This window comes from Leptonotus elevatus, chromosome 1 (genome assembly GCF_054856555.1).
Source record: "Leptonotus elevatus isolate MCC_2025b chromosome 1, RoL_Lele_1.0, whole genome shotgun sequence".
Taxonomy (NCBI): domain Eukaryota; kingdom Metazoa; phylum Chordata; class Actinopteri; order Syngnathiformes; family Syngnathidae; genus Leptonotus; species Leptonotus elevatus.
The window spans coordinates 27,740,180-27,755,072 of record NC_141239.1 but is presented as its reverse complement, the minus strand read 5'-3'; the positions used below and the strand labels follow the sequence as shown (position 1 = coordinate 27,755,072).

Genomic DNA, 14,893 nt, shown 5'->3' with positions numbered 1-14,893 from the left:
AAAAATTCATACTCTTGTTAACAAAAATGGAAATACTAAACTAATAGAAATAGTTCAATTGAATTTTTGACGTCTATAGCGGTCAATGGTAGTGAATGAGTTAAAGGGAACTAAACTAGGGCTGCACCTACTGGATATTGTTAGAAATTATTATTCTATCAATAATCAACTAATAAGTTATTCGATAAAAATGGATTTTGCATTATTAAGCAACACATTTTTGGTATTTTTGTCTACTTGTCGCCATCGTTATGTGCACTGTACAAAAAAAACTGTAGTTTAGAAAAACACAAGCTTAGCCTGTTAGCTAACGTAACCAGCTCTTCAGCGCGCTATCCGTTTTAGCGGAAAAAAAGAGTATCTGTGCCATTTATCCGAGCAGCAGAACAGTCAATGAATTAGCCTGTCCCCTCAAAAAAAATTTGCCTCGTCATCTTTTTGACATTTCAAAGCTAAAATCATCATTGAAGCCATTTTCTCACTTGCTGTGCCCTGGTCAAATGGCATGGAAGGGGTTGTTTACTGCTTGAGCACCACCCAAGAAGTGCGCGGCGACATTGTGAAATGGTCGATAAAACCTTAATTCATTGCGGAGGCAATTTTTTTACAGTAAAAGGTCTACATTCAAGGGACGGTCACACAAGAGTCAAAAGATAGTAACTGCTGTAATAGTAAATTAAAACAACAACAAACCCAAAGACGGGGACTTGAGTTTATTGCGACCTGGACGCGTGTCACCGTTTTGATGACTTGTGACCAAAACTAAAAGACATGAAACTCGACTTGACTTGAGACATGGGCAAAGGTGAGGTACGAAGGCTCTGGGCATCTGAGGCCATTACTTCAAAGCACGCGTCTCTGCATAATATGGCCCAACAAAAATGAGAACAGATTTCTATGAAGCGATGACGACAGCATGAGAACAATATTGCAGTGCGAGCGGGTTTGCTGACGAGGCGCTTTTTGCCGCCGAGCTCTCCTCCGTTATTAAAGTGAGTTGTTAAAGCTCCCATCGATTAGTGGCGTGTGTCCAATTACGCAGATGACCACGGCAGAATATTCCTGAGGAAAAATCCAGCAGGGAGGGTTTGAAAAATAAATAAATAAATCAATCAAATGCAGCACTCCACTCAAGTTGAAGTGAGACCTTAGCATGATTCGCCTGAAACAAGGATTGTGGACGTTAACAATAAAGCATGGCAAGATGGACTTAACTACTAATGCTGCTAAGAGAGGAAGATTAAAAAGCAGCGGGCAGGTTATTAGGAAGTATTTATTAGGGCCGAGTGGTAGGGCTGAACAATTAATCGAATTCGAGGGTGGTGAAAACACAACGTAGTAGAATGCTATTTTCAAATAGCAAAGGCTGCAATTATTTATTTATTTATATTTTTTTGGGGGGGGGGGTGTATTGTCAGTCGGTAGGCTATCATTATTATTTTTAAAATATATATTATTTATCTATATAGGGTCTAGATAACTTTAGTATTTAAGTGCAATCCAAATGTTTACACATTATTGTTTCATGAAAAGTTGGATAATGATTTGTTTGCATTCGTGTTGTAATCTGGGTCTTGACTCACCGATACGCCACACTTGTTTGGTAGAATTTTGTCAAGTTTTCGGAGTGAACAATTAAAGACTACAAAGTGTTTAGTAAGTAAAAAAATTCAAATTGAAGTCGTGTCTTTCACAACAATTCTAGATTCATATGTCTTTATTTGAGTTTAGGGCTAATTTATAAGACCAAAACATTATGTATAAAAAAATCTGATATAGTTTATTGTAACAATGATTTATTTATTGCATTTAAACAAATGGGAAGATAACCAAGAAGAAAATAATTGAAACCGCAATATTGAGGGAAACAAAATTGCAATTAGATTATTTTCCAAAAACCATTCAACTCTACTCTACAGTAACTTTACACCATGTGAAGAAATGATCACGGCTAATCTTTGAGGGAGAGATTTTGCTAAGACTCTTTTGTAAGTTAATCAATTAATCATTTCAGCATCACAAGATTTTTTTAAATGAGGCAGATCTGCAATGCAACCTTCATTTGCATGACACTTTTATCAATCAAGTGTTTTTACATTTTACAGTGGTTAACTGATCATTTTAAAATGTTACTTAAAATATAACCTGAAACTGATTATATTCGTATTTTTTCGTGATCGGGCAACAGGCAATGTTTTAAATGCAAGAGTTTTACAGCCTGGTTGAGTCGATCGAATAAATCACTTGAGTCTCAACAAGTGTGCTCTAAAAATGTTAATGGTACTTGTGTTTAGACTGGAGGCAGCCAGTGAGGCTGGTCTTCATTTCTCCAAGTCAACACGGCCATTTGAAAGGGGGGGAAAAACACATTTGTTTTGTTCAAGCACTTAAATGGAGACATTAAATCCTTTTTTTTTTCTTTTTTTTTTTCAACATTTAAAATAGTTCTCAGATGTCTTAATAGCTGCTCTGACTTGCTTTCATCAAAATCCCCCCAAGGATGATGAATTATGGTACACTTTAAGCAGTCACTCCCACAGGCAAGAAATTAAAGTAAATTTTCAATAGTGTGCCCGTGTTAACTTGGATTATGGTGGTGAATGTTTAATCTTTTTTAAATTCACTGTCGTCACATCCGAATGACATGTTATGACTTAGTTACTGCATTTGTTTGTTCTGTTGTCATACGGCCGGTGTGAACGACAGCACCCTCACTCACTCACTCACTCACTCACTCACTCACTCACTCGCACCCTCAGGCAGGCATCAGCCACTCGGCAAAAGCATCCACTGGCACCGGTTACCACAGCAACCCAGACGTATTTGTCGGTTCTTCCACCATGCTCACCCACTACGGACCGGCGCAAAAACAAACGAACCACGAAAAGGAGGCGGGAGGAAATAAACAAGTGGGCTGACGTTGCCGTTTTCACTTTCCGACTGTCAAATGCAACGAAAACACAACGTTAAGACTCATTCACACTTTTCCACGGCGGCTTTAGAAGTTGCCTTTTAATGAATTATTGATGCATCACGCTGCGGTTTTGAAAAATAGCACGAATGGAATGTTAAATAAATGCGGCACCACAAACACATTGAAAATGCCAACTCGCTTTATTGCCCACAAGCAATAGTTGATCATTGTCATTAAATCACCAGCACAATCAATAAGATGGAAGACTTTTGTTTGTATATTTTTACGATATGGTTGCCATCATATTGGACTACCAAGTAAACTACCAGGGTTTGCCCCGGAAAACTTGACAGGGAACGAATGACATGCGCCGAATTTTATTGGTTGACGGGGGGAACGAACAACATGCGGCAACTGGTCTACATGTGGTGATCACCACCTTTGATACTGTGCAGGGAAATCATTTAGTTATGATTGTCTGCCTCAAATGGCACAAAACTAAATAAAAAATAAACACTCCTGTCTTAACACACCCCAAGATAATCATTTAAAATATTTTTGGGGATGGCGAAAAAGCACTACCCTTGTCTAAGTGTCGAATTGCCTCAACTCACTTCAACTAACTTCTTTGGCACCAAGATGCCACAAGATGGTGGCAAAGCGCTACTTGTCCACAAAGGGCGTCTCCAGTGGCACTCAGGACCGCACCAAAGGGCGAGATCATGCATGGTGACTGCAGGAGGTGAAATTTAGTAACGGCGAACCGCAGCAATGTGAAGCCACCGTCCGCTGCCACGGCCAGGGCTGAGCATCTGCCCCGCGTAATTACAGCCTCAGCCTCCACCAGCACAGTAATTAGAGACAATTTCAACAAGGATGCGGAGTTTTCTCCATCGCCCCCGCCCCCGCCCCGCCTCCCTCACTCTCTTTCAGCGCCTCCTTCTCTCATCCACCCCCGCACAGTCTATATGAAGCAATGATGGGGGGGGGGCTTGTAAGCCATCAAGCTCAGAAAAAGAAGCGTGGCAACGACACAGCGGTGAGTGTATACAAGTTCGACGTCTGTCCTTGAAATGGGTAAAAAAGAAAAAAGAAAAAAAGTCTGTAAAGCGTCCGCCCACGGCCGTGTAGAGGAGGTGGGCGTGTGGAGCAGCAGTCATCCTCGCTCTGCATCGGGAACAAATGTGCTTTTCCGCAAGGCGTCGAGGACGAGTTCCTGCGGCGCATAAAGCAATCATTTTAACTTAGCCCCCACCACACCAAAACAACAGCAGGCGCCGACTTGCCCAAACGCGACACTCGAACGGGCAGATGCTCCGGAGCCTTTTTCAACTCCATTAAGTGCTCCGTGAGGCCCTCATGATGCAGTGTGGGGTCAATAAAGTGATGGATGGCGTCATCGTCTTCAGTTCTGGCAGAGCTTTTGGGTTTAGGGAGCACTTTTTTTCTTAATGTCCTAATGCTAATAAAAAAAGTGCACTCATGCTATGGGAATTGTTGTGTTTAACATTTCACCCTTAACTCATTCACGTCTATAGACGTCAAATTCATTTCATTTCATTTTTTTCCACTTTTGTTAACAAGAGTATGAAAACATAGTGTTTTTTTATATTGTATTAGAACAGATATAAAATTTGTGATTAATCGTGAGTTAACTAGTGAAGTCATGCAATTAAAAATAGTACTTGGCCTGACGCCCCTAATTTTTAATAATCTTTTCTTTAAAAAAAAACAACGTTTTTTTTTTTTTTTTAATAAGCGGGGGGGGGGGGGGGAGATTATTAAAAAATTTGGGGCATCAGGCGAATAAAATGTGTAATCGTAATTATTCACATGACTTTACTAGTTAACTCACGATTAGTCACAAATTGTATATCTGTTCTTGATGTACACTAAAAAAAAATTCTAGGTTTGCATACTCTTAACAAAAGTGGAAAAAAATGTTAAACTAATAGAAATAGTTCAAATGAATTTTTGACGTCTATAGCCGTCAATGGCAGTGAATGAGTTAATACAGATGTACCCTTGAGATACCAGTGCCTTGACTTACTAGTAATTGCGCTACATTCATTTCAATCTTTAACAGAATGGAACTTCTGTTGTTTACTCATCGATGCGACATGGCTGCAGACAAAAAATGTTTCACGAAAGCACTGTCGGGCGACGTTGCCAACTTAGTGATTCGGTCGCTCTATTGAGAAACTTTTCTGAGAATTTTTTTTAAAACAAGCATATTTGATAGTGATGCACCGAATATTCGGCCACCGAATAATTTCGGCTGAAAATGGAAAAAAATTGCATTTTCCGCATTCGGCCGAGATAAAATTCAAGCCGAAAGAGGATATTGTGGTGACGCAAGCAAACAAAAAAACGCTGCAAGCAAGTGTCTGTTTGAATTAAACACCAAACATGGGAGTGAATGTTTTATGAGTACCGGCAGAGAAGGAGAAGGTCGCTTGTAAACTATGTCGAAAAAGAGAGCGCTGCCGAGTACTGCACTACAGGTGAGCGAGCCACTCTTACTCCTGCAGCGTCTTCCTTTTTTCTTTAATAAGAGCCCCTTGGGCGCTTCCACTTTTTCACTTGCATTCTGGTGGCCGTGCTAAATACTTTAGCTAATGCTAGCACTATTGCTATCAACAGTTTTAAACAAGTAAACACTTACCACTATCTCCGGTTGACTACAGATCTGTACAGGACGCCGTGTGTGACTTTGCAGTCCGTTCCGATAGCCGATTGGCTGGTGCGAAGAAATTTATTTATTTTTAAACGTTGGTGAACGTGTGAATGTGCCGATTTTAGTGCGGCGCACCGTGTCCCGCTCCAAATAGCCTACAAATGCGTCATCCGCACCGCACCGCACCCATGCATGCCCATCGGTGCAAAGTACTGTACATCGACTATAAAGTGCAATTGCACCGGCAGAAAATGTTCAGTTGCTCACCCCGCGTTTGGTGTTTAATGTACCATTCGCCAACATGTCTCTGATGTCTGTGGTGTGGACGCATTTCTATTTAAATAGTGCTTTGTTCAAATGCCCGTGCTAAATAGGCCTAAATATTTTATAATAATATTATAATTTTAATTAGTTATAATAAAAGCAATGATTAAAAAAAAAAAATACATAATGTTTTTTGGGCGTTTCGGTTTTCGGCCAAGCATTTCTCTTTTTTGTTTTCGGCCCAAAAAATTCATTTCGGTGCGTCCCTAATATTTAATTCTCATTAACAAACACATAATATGGGTGAAAGCAGTTTTACATTGTAATTGAAGAAAGGAGTTCAGTGAAATGCAATCACAGGGTCAATGGCACTTAACTCACTTGCTCCCAAAAATATATAAAATATGTTCTATTGTAAATGCTTGTGTCCCAAAGACATATTTATACGTTTTTATGTTGTTGGTTTTTAAAGCTAGAGCACACAGAAGGCTTTGATGCAGCCTCTCAACTGCAAAGAACGGTTGAAGAAATGGTAGTTATTACACAAACAGCAGCAGGTGGCAGCAAAGCAAAAAGATCAACCTGGGCCATGTTGAAAAAAAAACTCATTTAATCACAATTATTAATAGATTTGTGAATAACGATGAAACTTAGCTATATTCTAATGCTAATTGCTGCAAAAGAGAAACAGATAGAAATTTACTTTTTTCCTGATGAAAGAAGAGACTAATCTTTCTTTTGGTGGGTTTCGTGTTTTTATAGCAATAGAACACAATATTCTGTAGGTCTTGCAAAATCTGTCAAAATCCAGTAAAACAGCCGGGACTGAAGGGGACTGCTTCAGTGAAAATGGCTGGGAGTGAATGAGTTAACATTGCCATAGACATGGCACCCATGCATACGTTGCAAAAGTAGTGAGTTAAACATGTTGGAAACTTTTGACCCAAAGTACGTCAAAATGTCAAATGCGGTCAACATTTCACCAATTGACAAGCTCAAGTGCAAAAGCCGACATGTATCATTTAGACAAAAATAGAGCCACACCTACGAGCGCCCTATATTATTATTTGATCTTGAATACAAACTCTACGAATCTGCAAATGTTGTATGTAAAACCGGTCCGAAAAGGTTAGCATACTCTCCTTTCAAGCCAACCATGAACCTGTGCCTAATTACATAATCACAAAACTGGCCACTCATCACATGTTCTCAAACATGTGATGCGTCCATGATTTCTTGTGAACTCGCTGCTAGTATAGTTTCAATTGTGCTTAAAGCGAGCGTAAAAAGACTTTCAATTGGACTGTATGAAACAGTCCAAGAACGATGATGTCGAGAAACTCATCAGTGAGAATGGTGTCAGCAGACGTCCGGTTGTTCAATTTTTAACCACTGGTTAATCACTTTCAAGTTAGCTAACCAACCCCTGAATATGCACTGTTCAAAACACGGTTAGTCACGTTGTTAGTTAACAAAGTTTCAAAAGAGGATTTGAAAGCGGTGTCAAAAGTATTAGACGGGTACTTCATTATTTTTCTATTGTATAATCATAGTGTATCATCAAATGTATGTATGATATAATAAATAAAATGATTAATGAATAATTATAAGTAATATGATAATATATATAATCATATTAAGCCCCTCAGCGATGGTGGCCGCAATCAAGAAGGTGGACAGGACGGCAGTAATGAAGATGCCAACTGACTTTGCAATCAATAGAACTTTCTGCTTCCTTCAAAAGATAAACATATGTACATTAAAGTTCAAAGTTGGCTCACGAGACTGTATGACTCATCTACTTGTATGCCAAGGTGTCAGATTTACATTATGTCACAATCATATCAGAGCTTTCAATTTGTGTGCCAGTACCCACATTAAGTTATTTCCTTAATTAATGACAAAACAATTAGCACATTTTTTCGAGGAGTTGCGGCTTAAAAAGGCGAGACAACAGAACAGGTGAGTCGGGGTAGCAAACAAACAAAGCGGGCCAATTACAGCGGCTGCGAGCTCTCGCTTTAAGTGCCATTCCAGCTGACACGCCCAAAAAATCTTTGAGAGCATTCGGCGCTAGAGCCGCTCGCCAACCGCAAGCCTTTTGGCGCGTCGCCATGACACAAAGGCGCGTGTAAGAATAATGGCGCGTTGTTGCTAAGAGACCACCTGTTCCCGTCTCCCAAATGAGCTGTTGGCGTCGTCCTCCCTCTCATCATCTCAACACGCCGAGTTGAGTTGGACTGACGGAGGAGCCTATTATGAAACGCACGTATCACTCCCGAATAGAGCTCGCGTGGATTTTGTTCGGAGGGATTGGCCTGCTGATGGCGTGGAATTGAAAAAGAGGATACATAGAAAATGAATTGCGTATGCCATATATACAAATAGTCGAGTCTCTAATGTAAATCTTATGTAAAAATGCGTCTTACCAGCAAGCTATTATTTACTTCAACGGTTATGCAACCGTGTCCATGGGCCACATAAACACAGTATAGCGTATGAAGTGCTGCCTCCGGGAGTTGAAATGATTTTAGTGCCTTTGCGCTTTTTTTTTTTTTTAACACATTCTTGGCTCAGCTTCCACAAAAACAGCAGTGACAAGCTGGTGAGATCCAGGCTGCCATGACTCTGGAGACAAATCTCAGGCTCCGCCCCCAGTCATCATGGTAAGGAAAGCGGGACTCTGCGTTGGCTAAGCAGTATATGAAATGCGGTGGGATTTATGGAATAATATTCAACATTGTTGCAAGCACATATTACAATTGGTAGAGTTTAAAATCATGGAGAAACGGAACACACGAGGACAGTGGGGAAGCTGCGGGATTTTGTTTTTATGAGAAAATAATATTTCATCAACATTTATTATTTTATTATTAGTTGAGTAAATACTACTGAGACTGTTTAGGTACTTTGGTCACTCAGTGCTGCTGCTTTGGTTAGCAAGATGTTCATACAGGCTCAGCCAGTTAAATCTTGAACATTTGTATGTGGACAAAAGGTTTGCTTACTTTATTTTTTCTATTCATTTCAATAAATAAATAGATAAATAAATAAATAAATCCCAATAATTTATTTTCGCTATTATTTTGGATTTTTACCATAAAGTCACACTAAGGAACTTTTCAACCTTAATAAAATATTTTCATGACTCTTCTGATGAAACATGGACTTAAAACGAGTTGAATGGTACCTTTGCCATGGCCTGAGGGGGTCTGTATCGTTTTTACTGGCACTAAGCAACTTTGAGGAGGATGGTAGGAACACTGCCACACAAAAAACGACAAATGTGCTGACTGCTTTATGGCATAAGTCAAAAGCTACCCCAGATGAAAGTACAGTCAAGGATCAACATTGGCCCGGATTTCACTAAGACCACATACATAACAATACCGCTTTTGTCCACATGGCGCCGCCATAATCAACGCACATTGAAAGTTCCTTAGTGTTGCTTTAATCGCAGCTTATAGACTTGACAAAAATCAGATGCCTATGATCCAAGTGAACAATGAGGCATTTCTAAAACCTTTAGCAGGCAAATGTAAGGAAGGATTAAGAGTATCCCCTGCCTACCATTCCTAGCTAGCGTCCAACATGCGTTTGTTTTCTTTTCATAACACACTGGCATCGTCTTCGCCGTTCCAGGCCGTGTTGACACTGGGAGTGGTTTCATGGGAAAAAATGAATGCTGTCCCGAGGGCTGATCTCGGCGGGACACACCTTAATATTCCCTTACCTGCCTGGGTGTGTTTGAATACCTGCGCCGCCTGAATCAGAAGCATGCTAACCCAAGGAGCTAACGGAGGCCGCATTGTGCCTATTCTTCTCCTTGTTGGGCCCGATTAATCTTCTTGGGTCAAGTGCTCAGACTTCATCCGCAGGCACGTTAAGAGGCTTGCGCGTCTTGCAGACGCCCAGCCAAACCCGAAGCCAGCTGGTGGAAAAAGCACACACGCAAGTCTACAGGCCGCGTCCACCAACATGTATTTTTAACAACCTGCACTGTTTTTGCTTTGGTTTCACTGTAAAAGCTTTTCCATTTTCCTTTTGCGTGCACGTCAAAGTGGTCTTTTTCTTCTTCTTCTTTTTCCTCAGTTGCACATTTTTTTTGTCACTGTGCCTTTTCAGTCATTGACTTCCTTCGGTTGTTGGGCTGGCTAAAAAGAGCCTCATTACTTAAGGAAGAATCAATCACAATTATTTTTACTAATATTTAAATCAAATTTAATGAACTCAAATTAAGGCCACCTAAAACTGCGATTCATCCGTCCAAAGACGACTATAAATGCCGCATTGTCCTCATTGTTTACATAAACAAGTTGAATAACATGAAGGACAGGTTGAGACATTTAATAAACACTCTTTGTTTAGAAGCACTTGAATGCATCACTCAATAATAAGCCCGATGAAGGCTTGTGTTGCTTGGCTTCAGCTATCATTTTGATTGTTTTGAATCTCATCCAATCACGTTAGGCAAAAGCACTATTCAAACATTCGATAAGGTTGTATTTTACAGTTTAAAAAATAAAAAATAAACATGGATGTACAAAAATAATTGGCTGATCAGATGTTTTCTTTAGGCTTGGTGAAGCAGTGTGGCTTTTCGCCCAATGTTATTCTCGTACGCTGTGCTCCAAATAGTCTTCCCCTGCAAATAGTGAAAATCCACAAGTAATTGATGCCTCATTCTCCCCAATTAGCTTTAGAACTGCCTATAAATCCCACAAGTTGGCGCCAAAACACAGTTTTTCTATTTGACGGGGTTATGGCCTGTCTACATGAAGCTCCTCCCTTCAACATTGTCACTGACAAGGACTGATTTTTTTTTTTTCTGCGGAAAATTACAGCACACGCCAAAAAATGCTTTTCCAGCATTAACCACGCCATGACTTTTGCAGTTGATGCCACTGGGTCAGCTCCCACTTCTCTGCAGATGTCAAAGGCTTTGACGGGGGCTGCCTTCGCCCCACAAGACAGGCCTTAGACACACCATCTGCAACCGCTCTCCAACTTTCAGCCTCTGGACACTTACTATGATATCATATGGAAGCTATAAGAGGAATAAAGGCATCGGACATACGTGTTAGCTTTGGGACATTCGATCAACGGAGCACAAAAATAGCCTCGCGACTTCCCCCGACGCCTCTAAAAAGAGGCACCGGTCCATCACTCTCGGCTCATCTGACCTCTTTTCTCAAACATGTCTGCTCCCTGAAGGACAGCCGGCAGCCTCACTCGTCTACTTTGGCCTCAGCGATTCCTCCAAATTTATTAATGTACGTACATCCATTTTAATAGTGACTTAAGTTGTAATATACTTGAGAGATGACGCTCAGGTACCCGTGAAGGGATGTGATGGGAGATTCCATTAGATATTCTAGTGTAGTCATCATTATTACTACATTGGTACTTTCACTTGCGCATAACTTAAATAACCACATTAACAATGCATTGAGTGTATTTCTGATTGGTTTAGAGTTATCGTCTTTGGAAAACAGTGCTTTCCTCATAAGGACATTTCCAGGTGACCCACTTTTGAATGGCAGTGTACATACTGTACACACACACATACAGTATGATACAGTTGCTTTAATGATGAAACATGAAGAAATAAATACAACAATATCAAAGCTATTGAAAGTCTTTGTTTTTCGTTTAATTTAACGGTAACTAACTGGGAGTGGCAATACATAAGAGGGGTGTGCCCCCCCCCCCAACCAAATCGCAATTCTCATTTAGTATGATTCAGAATCGATTTTAAATGTCCCAAAATCGATTTTATTTAAATAATTTGATACCGTCTTGCCTTTGTCTGTGTGTGCCTTTATTTGGAGCGCTGTTCATGTTGTACACGATAAGGCCACTGAGGGGCAGTGTGGTTCTACACGGGCTGATACACTGTTCAGTTGTAGCCACATTAGAGAGTAGAAGGAAAAAGTCACAATCAAGTTATTCCAATAAAAGTTGTTTTTTTGCAGTGTGGAGCCGTTCTTTTGAGTGATAAAAGTGCCGCAGGTAGCGAGCTAATTAGCATTAGCGAGTCAGACTGGAGTAGATCATTACAATTCCTTGAACATCTATAGCAAAAATCATTGTCAATCAAATCATTTTGAATCAAAAATCATTCCTAATCGAAAATCGATTCTGAATCGAATCACAGAACCAAAAATCGTAATTGAATCGAATCATGAGACATTCAAAGATTCCCAACCCTAATAAATAAGTCACCTGTCTTTCATAATTTATTCCGAATTTCACTGCCACCATCTAGCGGCGCCTGAAGATCAATCATACATCAAATTTTTGCTGGCAAGACAACTGCATAAGACGAAAAAATTTGCAATGACAAAAACGTTGAACTGATGAAGTTTGTTTCGATTCTTGTTCTAGTTTTACCAAGGGCTGCTTCTAATGTACCTTTTTCACCATGACATCAATATACTGCTGGGTGGCAATTAACCTTGCCTGCATGATGAATTCTCGCGGGATTTGTGACTTCACAAACCTCCCAGAATCCATCTTGTGCCAAGCCTGCTGATTTTCACCGATCGGTTCGGACCAATCACAAAGCAAGATTGCGTTTGTGGGGGCTGGACAAAAACAAGAAGCACAGAGGCCACGGGAAACAAACAAACCTAACATTGACAAATGCAAAAATATCTTTACAATAGCCTTAATATTTGAGCATTTATGAATGAAACATCTTCTAATTAGTACATTTGATGCCTTAGCTGTTCACAATGCGTACTCCTGCAGACTGGATTTGGGTTCGAATTTCCTGCTCCGTTTGTGGATGTGACGTCATGTGCGCATTGTGTACGTTTTCATTAACAGGTGTCAGTAGCAGTTTGAAATATAATTTTCTGCATTCGGTAGTTTTAGGCAAGGCACAGCAATTGAGAAAACAGGGTAAACGCCGGTGTGGTGATTTTAGCCATCGTTTGGAATGGATGTGAGAAGGGTCAGTTGAAAAGAAGATGTTACGTGGGGTTAATTGCTTCGATTGGAGACCGTCTGTAAGTAACATTTCTATAGATAAATTGGTGGAAATTCTGTCATGCTCACTGACAGAGTGGCTAATTAACTGACTTTGTTGATGCTCTTATTAGGTACAAACACGGTATTTTGAAATGAATCGAATGCTATAGAGCAAGCTATTATGTTTCCTGAATTACTTAAAGACAACCCAAGCATACATATTTGTTAGAAAATGTATTGCACAAACCCGATGATGGAGGTTTGGAACAGTGACTACCTGTTTGTACAACTATTTACAAAATAACTTTTTGGCGGTGCAACACCAAACGCGACACGTTAAAAGTTCAGGTCAGCAGTACTTTCTACTACCAGGAAGTATTCTGTTGCCCATTATTTACATACATTAAATTGTCTATCGTTGTACTCCTATGTTAGGCAACAAAAATATTGTAGACATGTCATTATGATGCTGTGCACTGCAGATCTCATAACCATCCAAATAAACCGATTTGACTATGCCCATATACCTGATAATCATGACACATTGGCTAATTAAGCATCCACAATTTTAGAAACAGCACTTCTACAACGCCCATAGTCAACATACAGGCAGAATTGTTACCAAGTGTTTAGAGTTCATACAGTTAGCATTGCTACTCGCTTTGTAGTTTGCAAGATAAGCTTCTTTTTTTTTGTATGCAGAACAGGTTTGCAAGTTGAAATGGCCGTGGGGTAAATGTTTACTTGTTGCAACAGAGGCGGACAGAAAGAGGCCCAACCTTCACTTGAACTCCTGGAATGTCTCCCATTTGAGCACGAAAGGTGCGTGTGTGTGTGTGTGTGTGGTGGGGGAAAGGGATTGAAATCCTCAGTGTGGCGAGGGACTCAGCTCTGCACTTTGTTGGTGGACAGGTGGGGAATAGGCTAAGTGGATTGAGAAACGGGCCTTCATTATCAAATGGACCGTGCACGTCGTGGTGCGTGTGCGTGGTTGTGTGAAGAGAAAAAAAAGGGGATCAATTAATCAATTGCCGAGTAGTCAAACATTTAACCAACTACGAAGGCAGCATTCCGAACTCATTTATGAGGGGGAATAAGCGACATATTATGCAGACAAACTAAAGTGTGTCGCCGGCAAACGCAGCGAACAAACTTTATTCATTAAGCAGCACCTTACCTTGTAGACATTTTCCGTCACTCGGTGAACCTCGTCGGTGCGAGACATCGTGCAATCTTCGGCCAGGACCATAAAAGATTTTTCCTCCGAACGTGTATCCGCGTGAAAACTGTAGGAAATGGCCAAGTGGAAGAGGGAAAGGGGAGCTGTGAGGCTGAGAGACGATGTCGCGCGGCCGAAATCCTACTGCAACTGAACTCACCTTCCTTCCTCACGTACAGCTGACAGCCGGCCGGTGCCTTCAAAGACGCTCGGTTTTCATACTTTCTTCCATGTTCCACGTTAGACAAATATGTCAAACTAAATTAGGTGTCCAGCACTTTAATTACAACAAGTGGTTTTTCACATAAATCTCATGACGTTATTCACAAGTACAAGCGGGAGGGTGATTGAAACTTGAAAGCGGGAGAGGGATTCCCCCCCCCACAGACCTTGAATGCAGCATCCTCCTCCAGTTTAAGCGTAAATTGCTGACCGCCCACACGTTTTTCTTTCAGTTGACTCCCAGTCTTTTATCATGCTGTACGCACAACGTCACGTTTTCTGCTCTATGTATTGTACAAACGATCAAAACACACGTTGCTTTATTATAATGTGACACTGGAATGGACGGTCTTTGTATAACTACAAGGATATTAAACATTAAAATAAGTGGTGTGGAAGGTCCAATAAGTACTACTTTATGTTTTTATTTTAAGCACATAAAAGACTATTCCTAGTAATTTAGTGGAGGTGTGTAAAGTCACTTTTGCATACATAAATGCACTTTACTAAAATACATACAGGAGGGAGCCCCTATTTTTTTTTTTTTTTTGATAAATGGTCTAGAAGCGCATTAGCGACGGGGCCCACTTTACATACATATTAATCGTAAAGCGGGGACCCT

General features: G+C 40.5%; 1 protein-coding gene across 6 annotated transcripts in view; it reads right to left on the bottom strand.

The window, feature by feature from the left end:
• LOC147181457 (BAR/IMD domain-containing adapter protein 2-like) overlaps positions 1 to 14,882 on the bottom strand; it is a 73,967-nt gene extending 59,085 nt beyond the window's left edge. For 5 of the 6 annotated variants that reach the window (XM_086088286.1, XM_086088276.1, XM_086088261.1 and 2 more), the window contains exon 1: positions 14,008 to 14,189. In XM_086088286.1, the coding sequence (XP_085944412.1) occupies positions 14,008 to 14,079 (72 nt within the window). In that variant the 5' untranslated portion in view covers positions 14,080 to 14,189. Of the gene's footprint in view, positions 1 to 14,007; positions 14,190 to 14,209 lie in introns of those variants that run through there. The other variant, XM_086088242.1, reaches the window with a different exon arrangement.
• Between the last annotated feature and the right edge of the window lie 11 nt (positions 14,883 to 14,893).